At 37.7% G+C, this 21,764-nt stretch overlaps 2 protein-coding genes across 3 annotated transcripts; both read left to right on the top strand.

Annotated features, from left to right (window-relative positions):
- Positions 1-1,173: 1,173 nt before the first annotated feature.
- LOC130921291 (gastrula zinc finger protein XlCGF57.1-like) lies at positions 1,174-8,422 on the top strand. Of its 2 annotated transcripts, none has more exons than XM_057844999.1 (3): positions 1,174-1,272; positions 3,532-3,783; positions 7,006-8,421. In XM_057844999.1, exons 2-3 carry the CDS (start codon positions 3,603-3,605, stop codon positions 8,202-8,204), a joined length of 1,380 nt encoding a protein of 459 aa, XP_057700982.1. In that variant the 5' UTR covers positions 1,174-1,272; positions 3,532-3,602; the 3' UTR covers positions 8,205-8,421. The 2 variants fall into 2 exon arrangements, with proteins under 2 accessions (XP_057700982.1, XP_057700989.1); XM_057845006.1 differs by having other exon boundaries at positions 1,180-1,284; positions 7,006-8,422.
- A 2,496-nt stretch (positions 8,423-10,918) lies between these two features.
- On the top strand, positions 10,919-19,729 carry LOC130920183 (zinc finger protein 771-like). Its single transcript, XM_057843169.1, has 2 exons — positions 10,919-11,034; positions 16,724-19,729. Exons 1-2 carry the CDS (start codon positions 10,974-10,976, stop codon positions 17,884-17,886), a joined length of 1,224 nt encoding a protein of 407 aa, XP_057699152.1. The 5' UTR covers positions 10,919-10,973; the 3' UTR covers positions 17,887-19,729.
- Positions 19,730-21,764: the final 2,035 nt, after the last annotated feature.

The raw sequence follows: 21,764 nt of genomic DNA, 5'->3' as shown, positions 1-21,764 counted from the left end.
AGCTGGTGCGGTTGTTTCATGCCGGACAGGCAACTTGTAGCTTTTTCATACTGTACATACAAAATCATATGCTTTTATTTTGACTTTTGGGCCGTGAAACCTTAGATTTGTGATGTGCGTGACTGAGTGCATACACTACTGCACTTGGCTCACTTTCGTGTCTACAGTTACGCTAGTTCATTCACCCCATTACAGTCAAAATGGATTGGACATCTAATGCCGTCAATGGCAGTCAGTGAGTCAAGTTCCCCAAAAATGCCCAAACATAGACTTCACGATTTTATGGTGGAGTCTATGGCCCAAAACCAACAGGAGTGGCACCAAATCAACATAGGAAACCTGGAAATGTCCCCAAATCAACAGGAAAAATGAGTAAACAAACCATTAAGTATCTTAAAATTACATGGAAGACTGTCCTTGAAAGGGTTAAAGAGTTACTTTTTTTCTCCCTTAAGATTTAAAAGGCAGCTTTTAATATGCTCTCATTCCTGATTCGTTGTCAATCAAAGTCACGCGAAACAACTTGCTTTGAGTTGAGGCTTTTTGCATCCATCTGGAATATGGTAGAAAGGATTTTATGGATCTTATGTTGGATGGAATTGAAATAACTGAATTGATGCGTAACAATAATAAACGTCAGATTTTAATTAATCAGAAGTAATCAAATTGTTCCAAGAGGAAAGTTTAGTTTTTGTTTTTTTGTTTTTTTAATTGTGGAACTCTCAAATCAACAATATACATTGGAAAAGAGCTTGTTGTTACCCTTTAAATAATCACCGATCAAGCCAAGGTGGTGTATTTAAATATTTCACTTAAACGATAACCAACTAATGTTTTTCTTGCTAAATTTCTTGATATTAATGATGTGTGCTCTTTCTGTGGAAAGTTTGACGCATTTATTTTTGGAATGTTTGAAAACAAAACAATTTTGGTCTGCTCTTAAAGCCTGTTTTTCATGGTTGTAACATAACTTGGAATTTAAATGACATCATCTGTTACTATACTAACCACAGTGATAATCATTCGGAGTATTTAATTAATTCTTTACGCTATGTTTTTTATTCACAAATAAAAGTTCCACAAAACACATCAATTTTTTGCATTTTTTTTATTGGTTCCAAACGCGTATTCCTTAAACGCTGACGTTCCAGCGCCTGAAGCTTTCTACTTCCGGTTCATTTGACGCAACTTCTTTGTACCCTGGCCAGACTTGCAGTTCTTTCGTGTACCGTTCTTCAAACTAAACGCGCTTCTTCACAACATTTTCATCGGGTAAGTACTGAAGTAAGCGTTTAGTGGACTAAAAAGCCCCAACTTAAAGCTAAGTGGAAGTCGTTTGTCTTTATGTTGAAGTTTCCCGGGCCTATTTAACATAGTTTTGTATACCTTAGCTCGCTAGCCAAGAGACGTAAAGCATTTCGTTGCATGCAGTGTGCAAAGTAGGTGTTTTATGAAGTTGTTGGTGTCATTTTAGCTCTTTATTGCAGCACTTCATGACTTTATGTGCAAACTGCCACTCGTCCTCCATTTGTTTGACCCGAGTAAAGGAAGCGCCACGTAGTGTGTCGAAATGTTTACTGGCTCAGCATCCATCGTTTCTCAAAACTCGACATCGTCTTGGCTTGATGTGCTGCGTAGCCAATCAGGTGTTAGTCCCACCCACTGACTTTGATGGGTGAGTTGGACAAAAACAATACATTCATGAAGTGCTCCACAACATGCCCATGAAATAATTCATTAAGTAATGAAATAATATATTTGTTTAACAATGATTGAGCCTTTATTTTAATGCCACACTTAAGTATTTATTTAAAAATGTATTTATATTATAAAAATGTATTTATATTAGGGTGTGACAAAATATTGAAATGGTGCTATATCGTGATACTTTGCATCCCAAAAGGTTATCGATATGTTCATGCTAAGAATCAAGATATTGTTTAAAAAGGTGTCAATGTTTCAAAAAAAAAAAAAAAAAAAAAAGGAATCAAGTTGCTACCAAAGTCTTCCACCATAATAGTGTCTATGTTAACTCTATGGCTGCCGTTGACGGTGCTCGACGCCCATTCCATTAAGACTGGCAAGGGCGAATGAACATTAGGTCGTTCGAAACCAGAGCATTGGGAGTCACTCTTTCCGATTATCAGGACATTTACAGGTCACTTTCTGTTCATTTTAAGGCATTGTTGAGTTTGAGTCACTGCCTAGTTGTTCCCAGGTCACTTCCTGTTCTGTAACCCAAAATCAAGAGGAAGTGACCCATAAAATGCCCCATAATCAACAGGAACTGACTGTGAAATGCCCCGAAATCAACAGGGAGTGACTGAAAATCAACAAGTAGGCCTGTCGTAATAGCAAATTTTAGTAGGTGATATTTTGTCTCAAATTATTGCCAGTATGCCATATTATTGTCATTTTTTTTTAACCAATTCAACCACGAATGTTGTGACAATACATCCTAATAAATCACCTATTTAAATGCAAAAAAAATATGATTCTTAAATAAAACACAAATTGTATTAAAATTGTATGAAAAAACATTGACTAACAAGTCATTTTAAAGCTAGTTAAGTGCAGTATTTAAATAGGTGAGAAAACCAATGGCATTTTTGTTGTCTTGCAATAAGAGTCTATTAAGTGTGTTTATTTGATCCAAAATGACTGTCATCTTGTCCTGCAAAGTGCGCATGTTAACAAATTTAAAGCCAAATTATTAATCTTCATATTATCATTGCCAATCAGATTTTTCATAATTGGTGTCATTTTGAATCTATTCTTAGTGTAGAATCTGAAGTATGTGGGATTAATTCCAGAAATTGTTATTTAGATGTTGACGATAACATGCTTTTATTCTAAAATGTTCACCGGAAGTACGTTTGCTAAGCCAGCTGCTAACCGTAAGCTTTACACTCAGTAAAAAAAACAAAAACAAAGTGCACTCTGCTTTTCGTCATGCATGTGGTATCAGTAATAGATTTTTTTCTTTTGTTCGCATTGTTTGCAAATGCTGTAATCCAGCGATTTTTCATGCTTGAAGTGTCACCATTTACCACGAGTTTGCGTTTTGGAGAAGACTACCAATGTTTTATAACAGGCTAAAGTGGTTAGTACATTGTCTTTTTTCCATTGGCCTCAATGTCCCAATGCTAACGTATCACAATGTAATATAGATGTGTTTCCTTATTTTGTATGTCTGAACTTTAATTCTACGGCGTGTTGATGCACAATAAACATCTGTGAAAAGAACTGGAGTCTCATTTGCAATCAACACATTCGTGTGCCGAGTGGACACTCAAACACACGAACGCGGTGATAAATCAAAACCGGGAAAATTACCGCCCTCATTTTTATTTACCGTGCAATAATTTGACTTATATTGCGACAGGCTCAATTATAATTGAATTTATTGTAAAAAGGCCTGTGTTTAACATTCATTTACAGAGATATAGGTCCAATCCATTTTAAGTAGCAGGGAATGAACAAACATTGGTAAATGACGTGATTTTTTTTTTCTCATCCTGTGTCACGCAGACGTCACTGTAGAAGATTTTCAACCTGAGAAGCACGATCCCTTGTACGTTAGACAGGAGGGGGAGTCTGTGATGTCTAACATCAAAAAGGAGGCGTGGCCAGAGACCGCCAGCATTAAAGAAGAACAGGAAGATGAAATCACGTTTCCAATGACTATCATTGTGAAAAGTGAAGATTATGAAGACCCAAGCGAAGAAAGTGGAGAGGCGAAACCTTTGAGCAACAGCTCGTTTCAACGCCTGACAACAAAAGGTGAGGGACAATCGCAACCGGACAGCCTCTTAGCTCCGCTCTCGGACGACAGCGACAACGCTACTTCACGCTCTTCTGACGAGGAGGATGTTGATTTCGACAAAAAGTTTTGTAAATCCTTAAACAAGGCATCGTTGAAAAGAGACACACAAGAATGCGCGGGCGGGAAACCTTTCGCCTGTTCACTTTGCGATAAAAGATATTGTCGGAAGCAACAGTTAACAAGACACGCACTCACACACACTGGAGAAAAGCCTTTTCTCTGCACATTTTGTGGTAAACGATTCAAAGAGAATGTAGAGTTAATCAGGCACGCAAGAACACACACTGGAGAGAAGCCTTTTGCCTGCGCACTTTGCGATAAAAGATTTTCTCAGAAGAATCAGGTAAATATACACACGCGCACACACACTGGAGAAAAGCCTTTTGTCTGCACAGTTTGTGGTAAAAGATTCAACCAGAAGGGAAATTTAGACAAACACACAGTAACACACACTCGAGAGGAGCCTTTTGCCTGTTCGTTTTGCGATAAAAGATTTTGTCGGAAGCAACAATTAACATCACACATGAGTACACACACTGGAGAAAAGCCCTTTGTCTGCACATATTGTGGTAAAAGATTCATCAACAAGGGAAGTTTGAACAAACACACAGTAACACACACTGGAGAGAAGCCTTTTGCCTGCTCTCATTGCAATAAAAGATTTTGTCGGAAGCAACAGTTGGCATCACACACGAACATACACACTGGAGAAAAACGCTTTGCCTGCACATTTTGTGATAAAAGATTCATCGAGAAGGGAAATTTAAACAGACACATAAGAACACACACTGGAGAGACACCTTTCGCCTGCTCTATTTGCAAGCAAAGATTTTCTTGTACGCGACAGTTAAAAGTACACACAATAAGACACACTAGGGAAAACCTTTCAGTTGCAGTGTGTGACTAAATATTCAGATTTCTGCCACCCATTTACAGTAGAAAATGAATTTTGACGTCCTTCATATCCCTTGATCCCTCCTTTTAAAATGTTTATTTTAAATGATTGCTGATTAACATGATGTATCCAATCAATATTCTGGATTTTGTTTTATCATTGAATGAATTGGACTACATATGTTTCTGTTGAGGTTCTTTAAATTGATACCTATTACCAAATTGATTCCATTTTACTCTTTGGCCATTATACTTTTGAATGTTGGCATTTAAATTACGCTAATACAGCCGTTCCTTTGGTTTTTTTTCTCCAATTTCCAAGCTTTATTTGAATAGTTTGGGGGACAATGTCTTTATTAGTCTTGTGCATTGTAATATTTTGCAATCTGTTGCATTATAGGATTATTGGACCATTTTATGATTATTACTATTAAATATTTTTGTTCATTACTGACTGAATTATTTTAGTTCCTCTACTGTGAACTATTTTTGAAGATTTTCTGTGTTCTATAAATATGGCTTGTATACAGTAATTACTGCATACACGTATGGCATTGTATTCATTCTCGCATTTCAACACAACTGGATGACTATGGAATCATTCTTACATTGAATTCTAAAAACAATACATACTTGTTGAAAGTATATTTCAATTAATGTATATTAATAATCATAATCATGTTTTCTTATTTTCTATTTTATAGCTGCCCATGACTTCAACATTTGCCGAATGAAACCATAATAAAAATCAGTTTCATCTTCAATAACAGCAATTCAAATGTGCGTTTACAACTAGCTGCTGATACAGCAATAACAATCCACACAAATGATTAGCATGTATAGTTAGCATCCGCTTATCATCAAAAACAATCACATAAACTTGCTCCAAGTATTTGACTACAAATGAAAACGCACAATAAACAGGACAAAATGTGTGATAGACAGGCGCTGCCTCCTTTGATGCTTCACAAGCAACAAATTTGTGCGCATGCTTGCAGCTGTAATCTGTCCCCTCTCTCTCACTCAGCTGCGCAACTACTTCCTGTGTTCGCGCGCGCCCTTCCTCATGTGTGCAAACATGTTCTTCTTCGTGTGCACATGCGCTCATACTACCTACTCTTTTTCTTCCTGCGCTAAAATAAAAGCATGCAATCAAAACAAAAGTCAACATTTTTGGGGAAAAAAAACGAAAGTCAAAATCGTGGACAAGACTGGCGTCATAAAGTCAAAATCAGGTAAGTCGGGTACGTCATAACCCTTGGACATCCTGTGTACAATATTTTAGAACATTTGGTATTTATCTGGATCAAATATATTGGTCTATAATAAAACACAAATTTAAACTGACCGTTATCCAGAGCAAATCTCTGAAACTGTACGTTAGGCCGACTGCATAATAAGCAGAACACTATCCTTAAATATTCTGTAAAGTAAAAATATTAAATATAATTCAAGTTTGAGAACGCTACCTCTGAAATTCCTTGGCCCATCGCCAAGATCATTGTCTTGTTGTGTTTGCCAGACCTTGCAGTGAAGCAGCGCATGATCCGCCCACCTAGCCAACCATCGCGTTTGCAATGGCGTCAATACCCGAATCCCGACCACCCCCCTCCCGCTCTGCTCTCTCCAAGCAGGCAGCTGATTTGAAACAAAATCGGACAACTCTCGCATCAGTCAACCAAATCGTAGTAACGCGCCCCTTCACATCCTCAGTAATGGTAACGGCATTGCAAAGAAAGGATAAGTAATTAATTAGATTACTCACTACTGACAAAAATAACACTGTTAGAAATGTTGTCATACTTTAGCGCTGTTATTGACAGCACCATTTACCACTTAAAAACCACACGTCACAATGGCCCATACTCACCCTACTTCTTTCAAAACAGATTATTCTGATTTTCATACTTGTAGTCATCTCCGTATTGGCTCTAAAGTGTTTTGTTGTTCACTGGTGTCCCATCGAAATAAACTACCCGTTGATTTGCGCTACCTACTCCCGCCACTGAGTCTACTGTTGAGTGATGGATGGTGAAGCAGTGGCTTGCATGGTTGTGCATTTGGGATCAAATGCGTAGGTGATGCTAATACAATCTAATGTTATACTTGCGAGTGGGGTGGCCAACAAATTCATGGGTGCATGGCCATCTCTGGCCAACCCCTGGTGGTGCCAGTGGTCTAAACTAATTTAAATTCACAGCAGAAAGCTGATTAGACATCACACGATTAAACGTTGACTCTAGCAAATCAGGTGATTTTTTTTTCCCCCATCCTGTGTCCCGCAGATGTCACTGAAGAAGATCGTCATCCTGAGAAGCACGTTCCCCCCCATGTTAAACAGGAGTCGGAGGTTCGATATATCAAACAGGAAGCGGAGCAAGAGACCCCTAGCATTAAAGAAGAAGATAAAATCCCCAAGTTTCAAATGACTGTGAGTGTGAAAAGTGATGAAGATGAATGTCCAAGTGAACCTCCGAGCGACAGCTCATTTCAACACCTGCCAAAAAAGGGTGAGGAACGATCGCAACCGGACGACCTCTCAGCTCAGCTCTCGGACGTCAACGACATAACATCACACTCTTCTGACTATAACACTGATGAGGATGTTGACTTTGACCAAAAATCTTCAAAATCCTTAAACAAGTCATCATATAAAAGAGACGCAAAAGAATGCACGAGGCACGCAAGTAAACACACTGGAGAGAAGGCTTTTGCCTGCACCCTTTGCGATAAAAGATTTTCTCGGAAGGAAGGGTTAAAAACACACACAAGAATACACACTGGAGAAAAGCCTTTTTCCTGTACAATTTGTGATAAGCGATTCACGAAGAAGGGAAATTTAGACATACACAAAAGAACACACACTGGAGAGAAGCCTTTCGCCTGCTCACGTTGTGATAAAAGATTTCCTCTGAAGCAGCAGTTGACAACACACATGAGTACACACACTGGAGAAAAGCCTTTTTCCTGCTCAGTTTGTGAGAAAAGATTCACCAAGAAAGGAAATTTAGACATTCACACAAGAACACACACTGGAGAGAAGCCCTTTGCCTGCTCACTTTGCGATAAAAGATTTTGTACAAAGCACGAGTTAACAAGACACACAAGAAGACACTCTGGAGAAAAGCCTTTTGTCTGCACATGTTGTGGTAAAAGATTCACTCAAAAGGGAACTTTAAAAATTCACACAAGAACACACACTGGAGAGAAGCCTTTTGTCTGCACATGTTGTGGAAAAAAATTCAACACGAAGGCAGAAGTAATCAATCACACACGAACACATACTGGAGAAAAGCCTTTTTCTTGCTCGCTTTGCGAGCAAAGATTTCGTGTGAAGCGGGAGTTGACAGCACACACGTATACACACACTGGAGAAAAGCCTTTTGTCTGCTCGTTTTGCAATAAAAGATTTTGTACAAAACAAGAGTTAACAAGACACACAAGAAGACACACTGATGAAAAGGGTTTTCGCTGCAGATTTTGAGGTAAACAATTCAAAGAGAAAGTATAGTTAATCAGGCACGGAAGTACACACACTGGAAAGAAGAAGAAACCTGTGTAACCCAGGTTAACATAGTCCCACAAAAATAAGATCTCATTGATGGAGACAACTATTAAAAGAATATAGAGTGATCCTTCATTTTTTGTGGTTAATGAGGACCAGAACCCGCCGCGATAAGTGAACAACCGCAAAGTAGTGCCACCCAAAAAAAAAATTTGAATAAATTTGTGTGTTCAATGTATTTATTCAGATTTAGCATTGGAAAGAGATATAGGGCATGTTTTTTTTTCACTTTTTTCCCCAAAGTATAATGGAAAAAATATATATATGTGTACCGTAATTTTTACACTATAAGACGCACCTGACTATAAGCCGCCACCCACCAAAGTTGACACGAAAACAGCATTTGGTCATAGATAAGCCGCACTGGACTATAAGCCGCAGCTGTCCTCACTGTATTATGGGATATTTACACCAAAAGATATCAGCAAGTAACACTTTGACAGCGGCATCATAAGACTGTCATAAGACCAAATGAACCATCATGAAGCTTTAAACCAATTGGCTGCAAAGCTTCGTTGCTTCAAGAAGCTTCACTTGGCCATCACTGATCTCTTGGGGGAGACAGTCAACCTCTGCTGCCACCAGCTGTCAACACTGTTGTTGTCCAACATGCCTCCTAGCAAGCATTGCAGCACTACAGATGTTAATAACAATCCAAATTCATGTTCTGCGCTAATCATATCTTCAGTTACTGTTCTAGTTGTTTCGTTAGTTGCTAGTTAAGGTATTTGGTAACACTTTTTTTTGACAGTAGTGCCATAAGACTTTCATAAGACCATCATAATTATGACATGACACTGCCATGAGCATTGTTGAATGCTTATTACAGATGTCATTTAGTGTCATCTGACAAATCATCTCCATTTTGAATGGATGCAAAAGATCTGAGCTGGACATATAATTTGCCGGATGACACTTAGTGATATCTGTCATAAGCATTCATTAATGCCCATGATAATGTCATAATTATGACGGTCGTATGGCAGTCTTATTACATTTCTGTCATATAAAGTGTTACCTACTGTATTAAACCAAATAAATCAACAAATAAGCCGCACTGGACTATAAGCCGCAGGATTCAAAACGAGGGAAAAACGTAGCGGCTTATAGTCTGAAAATTACGGTATATATATTTTAAAAAATATTTTTAAGCACTTTAAATGTAATAATTTTGATAAGTTTTAAACGTGTTACTGTCCCACCAAATTATTTTTAAACAAGAATAATGTAAAATGCTTGTCTTTATGAAATGCTTCATTGAGTGAGTCCACTTAAATTCGCTCATGCTGCTCACTTACACACAATGAGTTGCCATAGCAATTGTTTAACAAGCTAAACGATGAGTGACACAACCTTAGGGTCTGTCGATCATCGTTAACTTTAATAAGCAACTCCAGTGGACTGCCTGACCAAGAAAAGCAGCAGAAGGGATAGTGAGACTACGTGATCGGATCGGGACAGCTCATCTGTATTTATTATTTATTACAAAAATCCGCGATAGACTGAGGGCACAAAGTTTGAAGCGGGAAGTTGCGGCGGATCACTGTCTTGTTTAAATATTAAAAATGTAAATAAACCAATGAATTTAAGTATTAGAACTAGACCGACTATCGGCAGGACTGATTATCGGGGCTGATATTTGGAAATTTGACCCATATCAGTATCAACTTTTTTTAAAAATCGTCCGATATGAAAAAAATAAGTTTAAAACTGGATCATTTCGGCTCAGATGAAGCCGCGCCTCTCATCTGCCTGCTGTCTCGTGCACTAGTATTCACCCCGTCCTTTGATTGGTAAAATGCTAATGGTAAATGGAGTTGCCCTTGTCTTGCACCTTTCCACCTTTTAAGGCCCTCAAAGCGCTTCACACTATATCCTCACCTACCTATTGGTGACGCAACACCAGGAGCAACGTGGGGTTTAGTATCTTGCTCAAGGATAATTAGACAAGGTCATCAGGGATTTCTTTCCTGTGGAAAACCTTCAGAGCACTATTTATTTAACATTTTATTCAACTTTATAAGCGATGTTTCTGAGACTAGGAAATTGAGGAACTTCTAGAGCTATTTTCTATTTTTGTGATTTAATAAACATGTTTTAGGCAAAGTTGACTGTTTGCGTTTAATTTTTTTACACCCATTTTTACACGTTTACTGCGAATGAAAATCGCCTTCAAAAATTGGTTATTGGCCCCTCTTGGTCGATCTCACTGTGAAAGCAGTGTGTTTTTCGTTGTTTCCCAGCTGTGTTCACCAAAAGGGACGCATGCGCGACTTCTGTTTGCCAATCTGTCAACCTGGTAGGATCTCCTATATTTTTTCTCTTACTCAATGGACCACCCAAAAAACAGACTGGAAATAGACATTGATACAGCGAGCAGATATACTCCTTTAATTTGGAGCGGAGCCGTTCAAGTCTTTTGCTGAATTGTTTTGAGTCAAAATTTCATGTCACTTTAATACTTTACAGTGCTATAGAATTAGACCTTTGCTGGTCTAAGTTTCGGATACCTTTATCATATACTGTAGAAGAAAATGAATATTTATGGAGTCCAGTTAAGTCGTAATGGTCGCCCACTTAGTTACAAACGCATCAACATTTTACACTGAAATTCCAGCGCCTGAACGTTTCTACTTCCGGTTCACTTGACGCAACGTTTGGGTACCACCCTGGATTCGCAGTCTTTTCATGGACTCTTCTTCCAACAGAATGCGCTACTTCAGAACGTACTCGCGGAAAAAGAACCTAAGTAAGCATTTTTTGACTAAAATGTCCCAACTTAAAGCTTAGTAGAAGTATTTTAGCTTTATGTTGAATCGTCATAAGCTCATTTAGCTTAGTTCTGACTAGCTTAGCTCGCTAGCCAAGTCACAGGAACAGATTTCGTTGCTTTTGCGTAACGCCTGTTTCGAGTTGTGAATAATATACAGTATGTATAGGCTAATGGATATAAATAAATTAGCATTAAAGTGAATACATTTAATTATATGAGAACCTCGAGACTTCTTTTCAAGATGCGATGATATAATACAACAAATATGGCAGACCATATTTATTAATGCGCAATGTTGTCGAAATAAGTAAAAAATAAAAATATTAAGTATGCTTTCTCCCTGCCTACTAAAAAGCTCCAAAACAAAGTTGGACTAACACTTGGCCCTCTGGCGTTACGACCTGAACTTGCAGCAGCTTTTTGCAGATGTAAATATAGATGGTACAAGAATTCTATTTTCACTGCATTGAACACCGTTATGTCAATTGTCAAATAAGCGGGTCTTTGTTAAGCAAACGGAGAAAATACTGTGGAGACGTATTGTTGCCGGTTGTACAAAGACCAACAAGGAAGGGGTGCGTTTTTGCACCTTTGCAAGGGACAATAGTGTAACCATAATTAATAATCACGCCTAAGGTTGCGAACTCCAGGAAAATAGAATAAGGGACACCTCGTTGGTAGAATAGAATAGAATAGAATAGAATAGAATAGAATAGAACTTAATTGTCATTGGCTGTATGAACGGTGTCAACAACGAAATTTGACGTGGCGCTCCAGTATAAAAATATGTATTAAAATAAAAACAGAATAATAGGAAAATAGATACTCTAGGGCTCTAAATGAGTAATTATAGCTTGCTTGAACTGAACACTGTATATGCAACACAGGAATAGACCGGCCAGCCCAAAAACCGTCAACCTTTAGTTTTTTTTTTGCATGTGCAAATTGATTTATTTTTATTATTTTTAGACTTGAACCTAAAGTACGGGGCATATACAGTGTATCACAAAAGTGAGTACACCCCTTGCATTTCTGCAGATATTTAAGTATATCTTTTCATGGGACAACACTGGCAAAATGACACTTTGACACAATGAAAAGTAGTCTGTGTGCAGCTTATAAAATAGAGTTCATTTATTATCCCCTTAAAATAACTCAAAATATATCCATTAATATCTAAACCCCTGGCAAAAAAAGTGAGTACACCCCTTTGAAAAAACCTACATCCCTAAATGTCCATGCTGTAAATCCATGCTGCTATGTTGTCATACATTATTTCATGACAAGCGACAGCACCTCGGCCAATGAGATGAGTGGGATTTTGTATTGTCATTCTCATATGTTCATTGGTCACAAAGCATGAGAGCCAGGGGAATACGTTTGCTTGCGTCTTAAAAAGCACCCTACCTGTATTTGTTCGTTCTACATATCAGAGACTTATTTACGAGTAAATAATACGGGAAAACGCACGTCTCTTGAAAACTCCATACAGAACGCGTACGATTCTGTTTTTCAACCCTAATCACGCTTCTCTTTCTAGTGCTGCGCTAGCTAAAAAATATTGACAGAATAGAAAGCTGATGGATAACGGTTTTTGCAGACTTCAAAGATCTGGTAGTTAAATCGGTTGTTGAGAGCAAAAGTAGAGTATTTTAGTAAGGAAACTAGTTATGTTCTAGATTATTAAATCTTCTGTCATTTTTTTTGTATGGACATTTCAAAAATTGGGTGTGCTAGCATTTTAAAGTCACTTGTAGCATTTCATAACACCTTTCAATACGAACTGTGGTTTCTCTTACCACAAAAACTCAGATTAACTCCTGTTTAATTTAACAGTTTAGTTGTACAGTATGTACATATACAATATTTATTATAGTATGTTGAATAAATAGAGGGATATGGACCATTGTTGAAATAATTTCAAGATTTCATCAGCTATACAGTGGTACATCTACTTACGAAATTAATTTGTTCTGGAAGTAGTTTCTTGACCTGAATTCTGTAAGTAGAGATGCGTTTTCCATGTAAATGCCCTAATCCGTTCCAAGTAGAGCCTAGTTCGGGCCTAAAAAAATCCAGCCCGACCCGACACGGCCCGCTGGTATTGAGGCCCGACCCGGCCTGAGCTCGATCACTTAACTAGATTTGCAGGCCCGAGCCCGAAAAACCCGATTTTTTTATTTATTTATTTATTTATTTATTGTGAGTGACGCGGAAAAAACGCAGCAGCAGCAATTTATTTTCATTTCTTCGTGTTGGCAGAAAAAAACGCAAGTTTTCTTAATGTTTAAATAATCTACATATTTTTATGAGAATTATCAAAGCATTCACACAACGAAATAACGCTGGGAAAGTTTGTTAAACATATTTCTGAGTGTGTGGGATATTGTTCTCACATGGACACGCCTCTCTGACAAGGAGAGGGAACAGCAGCAAATAAAAATAAAAAAACTACAAATGCTTTGAAATAACATTCTTTATTGTAACGACAACAATACCAAAATAAAATATAAAAATGAAATAAAAGCTTTAAACTGCGGGCTGGCCTTGACTGCAGTCGGCAACTTGCGGCCCCTGCCTCATGTCTTGCTTTTTATTACTGTGAAATAAGGGAAATAATTAGACCGGCTCTGACTAAAAATGGCGATTTGAACAGCAGGATATTATGGCTTATACTTACACTGGTTATATTTTTTGGTCGTCGTCGTGCAGAAATAAAATAAAATCCGTCTTCAGTTTGTTTTTAGCTTCTTTCTGCTCCATATTGGAAAAGTACCAAGAGGATGAGTTGTGTACACTCGGTGCAGAGAGGGAGAAAATGAAAATGAGGGCGGCGCCTCGGCCGTGCGCAAACGGTACAGCGGGAGGACAAGAAGAAAAAGCGGCCGGCGCCACGGCGTTCGTGCACAAGCAAAAGCGCAATACAGAGAGCCTGCTCTCCATTTTTTTTTTTTTTTTTTTTTAAATAATTTATTAGTCCGGCATGGCGGCCCGACCCGATCTGACCCGAACGTGAATGCTTAAAATGTGGGCCCGACCCGACCCGGGCACAAAATCTAACCTCTAGTTCCAAGCCCCCCAAAATTCACACACAAATCTTTTAGAAAGCATAAAAATGTATCAGAACATGGAATAAATACATATTACAATTACATTATTGAACAATAAACAAAATGAGCATTGTGCATCATGTAAAAAGAAAGAGTAAAACTGATGGTCACTTACCTTATCTTCCTTATCTCCTTTTTCGTCTAGTTTAAGTCAACGAAAATTCAAATTTCGTCTTGTTTTAGTCGACAATTACTCAAAATGTTTTCGTCTGTAAACTTCAAAAGTTTTAATCTATGAATAAATAAATAAATGGTTTTCAACAACTTCGAATGAACATTGACAGACGAGCACATGATTGTAGATTGTACAAGGACATCACCATCTTTGGGATGATAATACACACTCAGCAGGTAAACAGTACATTAATTTATTAAACCCACCTGGATGCCGCAAACTGTAGATAAAATGTTTCCAAGACGACACTTACCACGCTAAATACTAACGTGAACACTATGCTAGCGCTACAAGTTACATTTAGTGTGTGATGATCACTCAGCACAGACCTTGAAAGGCTAAAACAACTAGGGCTGTCCCAAACGACTAATTTCCTCCCGATTAGTCAGCCGACTATTTTTACGATTAGTCGACTAATATTTTTTTTTTTTTTTTTACTACTTTAATAATAAAAATTTTGTTGAAGCTTATTAATTCACAAAAAATATTTTGGAACACCTAAATTCTTTATTAACGTATAAATAAATAACAAATATCAATAATAAATCACAAACAATGAGGTCAAATGCTGCTGGCATTAAGTAGTGCGATAAAAATGTAAACGGAAACACTAAGACTTCACCTTTTTAACAGGAGTCAAAACAATTCTTACTCTTTTTGTGGTATGTCATTGTCTGTATTGTTCTAAATGTTAAAGTGAATTGCAATGTTCAATGACAACCATTTTCAGAATACTTTGTGTGAGTTCAGATGTTTTTTCTGGTGTGCATTTGCATTTCTGGGGAAAGAGAAAAACTGTTCAACTTTTGTTTGTTTTAACCTGAAAATAGATAAAGTAGAGGGCACACTGAAATATTACCACAATTATTTTGAATGAGAGGCACACATACTCAAAGTAACAAAAATTAAATATATAGTATTTATTTATTTAAATATAGTGTACTAATATATGTATATACACAATGATACTTTATAATATAAAGTAACTAACATTAGTGCAGTCATGGACTACAGTTAGCAGACCAGTGCTGTTTCCATATATATTTTTATTATATTATTGCAAAATTTGTCAGAACACCTGTTTACGTTGAACAATAGGATATAATGGGAACGATTGGCTCCGGCGCTAGTTTTTGCCGGATTGAACGAAGATGCATTTTGCTCAGTTGGTAAGGAGGAATCCGAACTTTTAACAGCACGTCTGCCGCACGCACGTGCACGCGAGGCGATAAATCGCAGCGGAAAAATTACCGCCTTCATTTTTATTTATCGCGCGATAAATGGAATTATTGCATATTGCGACAGGCTTACCGTCATTACCCGTCGATGGTATGTTTGGCCCGTTGACGCATTTACGTCATCGATGACGTCGACAACGTCCACTAGTCGGGACAGCTCTAAAAACAACCTGGCATATCTTGTCAAGATAAGAAAACAAAACTTAGCAAACACCAACACCAAACACTACTACGATGTGTGCCAACTAAACATACGATTAGAAAATGTCACATATTACGAACATGTGTCGAAAACTATGGCAAATTTTCATCTCGTTCTCGTCTCGACAGATGGAAACTGGAGTCCGTCTCGTTATGTTTTAGTCTCCCAAGACACATTTTTAGCTCGTCGTCGTCCGTCATCGTTATTAAATATTATATACATAATATAATATTTTTGTTATCGTTAACATTGACAAAAACAAAACTGATACCACTCTACTTTCACCTGTACAGCAGGTTTCAGTAGAAAGTTAATATCAAAAATGAAGCAATAAACCTTTGGCTGACACAATGTCTCATTGGTACACGAGACATCATTTTTCCCGTCACTAAGTATATGTTGACAACTTGACATATATGTTGGCACGATGGATAACACGCTAGCACTGAACTACCGGTAATAATCTGTTTGGGAATTTTTAGTGAACGGGGCCAAGACTACAGAGAAAGGAATAGTAATTATGTTCTACTTTTATTGTTATATTGTTTCTGTCTTTTTTATATGGATTTGTGACGAATATACTGTATGCTGTGCTATGATTGTAAATTCACTTATTGTAGAATGTCACAGTAACTTTAAATCATAATTGGGGTTACTATGACTAAAAAGTTAAGATTAATTGATGTTCAACTGAAGCAAAGCTACAGTATTATTACAGTCCACATGTCACTAGATTTCTTGACCAAAATCCAAATTCAGCTGAGCCTGACAGTTAATGAGGAATTATACGCCTGTGTTTGGCTGCCATTGACTGCGATAGATGTTCAATCCATTTGAAGTTGAAGGGTTGGCAACAAATGACTTCTACACGTGATAAGCTAATGTAAATTCATAGCAGAAAGACAATCAAGTGATTTTTTTTTCATCCTGTCTCACGCAGATGTCACTCAAGATCTTCACCCTGAGAAGCACGTCCCCTCCCCCCACGTTAAACAGGAGATGGAGATGCCGTACATCAAACAGGAGACGGCGATGCCTTACATCAAACAGGAGACGGAGATGCCTTACATCAAACAGGAGTCGGAGATGCCTTACATCAAACAGGAGGCGGAGATGCCTTACATCAAACAGGAGGCGGAGCCAGAGATCCCCATCATTAAAGAAGAAGAAGAGGAAAATGAAATCACCACGTTTCCAATGACCGCCAGTGTGAAGAGCGAAGAAGATGACGGTCCAAGCGAAGAGAGCGGAGCAGCAAAACCTTTGAGCGACGGCTCGTTTCAACACCGGACAATAAAAGGTGAGGGACATTCGCAAACAGACAGCCTTTTAGCTCCGCTCTCGGACAGCGACGACGTAACATCCCACTCTTCTGACTTCAACACGGATGATGAGGAGGAGGAGGAGGAGGAGGAGGAAGAAGAAGATGATGACTATGACCCAAAGTCTTTGAAGTCCTTAAACAAGTCATCATTGAAAAGTGACCCAAAAAAAACCACGGCTGGGAAGCCTTTGACATGTCCGTTTTGCAATAAAAGATTTCCTTCAAAGCACCCCTTAGATATACACATACGAACGCACACCGGGGAGAAACCTTTCGCCTGCTCTCTTTGTGACAAAAGATACTCCCAGAAGAGTCAGTTGACGAGACACACGCGAACACACAATAAGGATAAGCCTTTTCCCTGCTCAGTTTGTGGTAAAAGATTCTTTCAGCCGGGAGATTTAGAATCGCACACAAGAATACACACTGGGGAAAAACGTTTCGCTTGCGACTATTGCGGTCAAAGATTTTCTTGGAGTGGGCAGTTAAAAATGCACGTCAGAAAACACACTGGGGAAAAACCTTATTCCTGCTCAATTTGCCGTAAAAGGTTCTATCAGAAGGGATACTTAGCATTGCACGCAAGAACACACACCGACGAGAAACCTTTCCCTTGCACGATTTGCGGTAAAAGATTTAACTGGAGTCAACAATTAAAAATACACATAAGAATACACACCGGAGAGAAACCTTACACTTGCGATGTTTGCGGAAATACCTTCTCTGCAAAGGGGAACCATAAGAGACACATAAAAATCCACGCTAATCCTTATATCTGAGCGGTTTGCTGTAGGGTGGGAACCTCTTAGTACCTCACGTTACATTACGATTTGCAATACAAAGCTCATGATAATGATGATCTCAGATATGGCGATTTATCGATAAATTGGTCAGAAACTCATTCTAGGACATTCTAAAAAAACAAATAAAAAAAACAAAAAACATCTTCATCCTTCTGCTGTAGGTTTATCACTAGTAGATCCCCAATCCATTTGAATGAGAGTGGCAGTGAATTAATCCCTCCCACTTCAAACGGGCCCCTACCACTTCTACAGCCATCAGTGGCAGCAAATGCCAGGCAAGGAGGCACCGTATTTTCCACACTATAAGGTGTATCGTAATATAAGGCACACCTTCAATGAATGGCCTATTTGAAAACTGTTTTTATATATAGGGTACACTGCATTATAAAGCGCTGTAGTAGTAGTTGTTGGGGTTTCATTATGCATCCACTAGATGTAGCTGCGTTAGAGGGAATGTCATGCCATGATTAATCCATATATAAGGCACATCAGATTATAAGGCCCACTGTGGGCTCTTGAGAAAATTGAAGGCTTTTAGAGTCACCTTATAGTGTGGAGAATATGGTAATTTTGGGCCATTTCAGGTCATTGCCTGTTGGGGTTGTTACTTCCTGTTGATTTTGGTGCATTTTAGGGTCACTTCCTGTTCTGTAACCCAAATTCTCCAGTTCTGTAACCCACATTGAACAGGAAGCGACCTGGAAATCTCCCCAATGTATAGGCAGTGACTCAAATTCAACAGGAATTGACCTGTAAATGTCCTAAAATGAACAGAAAGTGACCTGTAAATGCCCCAAAAAATCAGAAGGAGTGACCTCGAATTGATTGGATTGCCGTCAGTGACAGCCATAGAGTTAATTGAGACACTATTATGGTGGAAGATTTTGGTAGCAAGTTTTTGATTCCTCTTTTACATTGACACCTTTTGAATACGATGTCTCAATTGTTAGCATGAGTGTATCGATAACCTTTTAAGATGCAATGTATCACGATATATGACCATTTCGATATTTTGTCACACCCGTAATTTGCGGTAAAAGATTCCCAAGAGACGTTTAGAATCGCACACAAGCGACTTTTGAAAAAGTATCGAAATGATTTTGCAGGCCCTGTTCTTTTTCAGAACTATCCAATATTCTGATTTTTGTGTGTTTTCATGTTGATTGGATTAATTAGGCTACATCTTTTCTGTTGATGTTGTTCCATAACTTGTTACCTTTAGCTATTTTACTGCTTTTTGCCATTTTACCGCTGTATTTTGGCATTTGAAATGCCGTATTTTCACGACCATAAGGCGCTTTGTATTAAACGGCCCAATCTCAGTTCTGTATTGAACACATACATACATAAGGCGATCCGTATTACTGGGCGCATCATACAGTAGCATGCATGTACACTAAAACATAATATGCTAACATGCAACATACACTAGCTTGCACACCAGTGTTGTTTTTGGCAGCCCTTTTATTTTTTTGTCTGTTTTAGTCTGTTGGATGATAATACTTATTAGTCATATTTTAGTCATCTCAAAATGTATTTGTCTTCATCTAATTTTTGTTGATCAAAACTCAAGACTATTCGTGTAGTTTTAGTCGACATTGGCTAAAAATGTTTTTGTCTGTAAAGGTGCGCCGCATTACAAGTCTATTTTGGAGAAAATTTTAAGACTTTTAAGTTCGCCTTGTAATCGTGAAAACACGGCACTTACCCTTCCCTTTGTTGCTGTTTGTTGAATTTCCAACTTTATTTGAATAGTTCCAGGGAAAATGGCTTTATTGTGCTTTGTAATATTTTGAAATTTGCTTCATAACAGAATTACTGTACCTTTTTATGATTAATACTATTAAATTCTTTTGTTCATTAATGACTTTTTTACTCCTTCAACTCTCTTCTATAAATATGGGTTATTTACACCAGTACACTTTGCATTGCATTTATTTTCATTTTTCAACTTAATTGGACGACTATGGAATCATTCTTACATTAAATTATAATATCAATGCATACGTCTTTGTAGTAATATATATATACTGCAGTTCAACTTTGGGAAAACCCATTGGCAGTGTATCAAATACTTGTTCTCCCCACTGTATATATATATATATATATATATATATATATATATATATATATATATATATAATTTTACTTGAACAATACAAAATGTAAAAACTACAACAATGCAAAGCAACAAGTTCAAGTAAAATATATAATTTCCACCTCTTCATAGGAGAAAAAATGCGTCTTTTATTTCTACATGACCTTCAATAGCAGAATTGCATTTTATTAAGTGACACAAAGTATGTCTCATCTTCAATCAAGAATGAAGTTTGGAGTTGAATTTTGACATTTAGATTTGTGGATCTAAAATTTTTCCCAACAATAAAGATTCATGAGTGTTAATATTTCTTGATCTTTCGACTAAAATACATTAATAATTGTTTTCCCGTTTAATACAATATTTTGTTTGGTTTTACACGTATATATTTTTAGCTCAATCCAAAAGTTAGCACTAACTGGGCAACCTTTTTAAAAAACTATAGTCTAGTTCATGTATGAGCGCTCGCTGTGACGTCACTCGTTCCATTGATGTTTACCGCTGACCCGGAAGCTCATTCCCCGGCAGGAATTTCTCCAAAAATGCGGAAGTTTATTTTTTTATTTCTTTTAATTTGAAAAGTGAGTTATAATTATTAACCACTCAGTGGGCGATATGTTCCTCTATTTAATGAATATTTTGGGAGTTCAGTTAAGTAGTGATGGTCGCCCACTTTGTACCAAACGCTTCATCATATTACACTGAAGTTCCACCGCCTGAATTTGTACTTCCAGTTGACTTCACGCAACGTCTGTGATTCTGTGTACCCCACGCAAGACTTGTTTGAAGTCCTTCGTATAATCTTTTAACCAAAGCATTTTCATCGGGTAAGTACCGAAGTAAGCATTTCGTGGACTAAAACGTCCTAACTCGTTTGTCTTTATTTGTAGCTTCCCAGGTTTACTTCACTTGGTTTTGTTTGGTTTAGCTTAGCTTGCAAGGCAAGACACTGTAACGCATTTCGTTCCGATTCGTACTGTTTTTTGTTAAGGGTGACGCCAACTTGGCTGGCGTTAAAGGTAAGGTAATACAGATCATTTTATCCGACGCTTCTCAACTAGTCTTAAAGGCGCGATAAAATACTACACCTGTCTTTGAAATGATGGCATACCATATTTTTGACACAAAGCCATCCAAATATGTGATTAAAAAATGAAATTAATAATACATTCGCCCTGCCCACTAAAAATCTTCCAAACAAATACTTGGCCATCTGACATCACGACCAGAACGAGCTGCACCTTTTGCAGAATAATAGCATTCTTGGCAAAACACGGACGGGGTGAGATTGTGGAAAGGACAAAAGTATTTACTGTATACTTATGAGGCATTGAACCACTTGAGCCAATTGGTTCGAGAAAGGGTTCATTTTTTGAAGCTTCTTGTGTTCACGGTACCACCTACAGTGGCTAAGTGTATAATCACAGTCAGTTGTCTCTCAACCACTCGAGTAATTCATGGATTTTTGTTCTGTGTGTCTGTTGGGAAGGAATTCATTTTCAAAATATTGTCCAACCAAATCTCCTATGTCCAAAGATGATCACATACTGTATGTATATGATAATTTTTCGAATGTAGTGTGTGTGTGTGAAAATTATCCTGTAAATGGTAATATGATAATATGGCAGGTTGTGTAATTTTTTTTTTTTTTTTTTTTTTTTGAAAATTGCAACTCAATCTGCGTGTGAAATCTGTTGAGAGATTTTTAGTGGACGGGGCAAAAGCAGCTGAGTAGGAAAGACTAGTAATGTCCTAC

This window comes from Corythoichthys intestinalis, chromosome 1 (genome assembly GCF_030265065.1).
Source record: "Corythoichthys intestinalis isolate RoL2023-P3 chromosome 1, ASM3026506v1, whole genome shotgun sequence".
In the NCBI taxonomy this organism is placed as follows: Eukaryota; Metazoa; Chordata; class Actinopteri; order Syngnathiformes; family Syngnathidae; genus Corythoichthys; species Corythoichthys intestinalis.
This window is presented reverse-complemented; position numbering and strand designations above follow the sequence as displayed.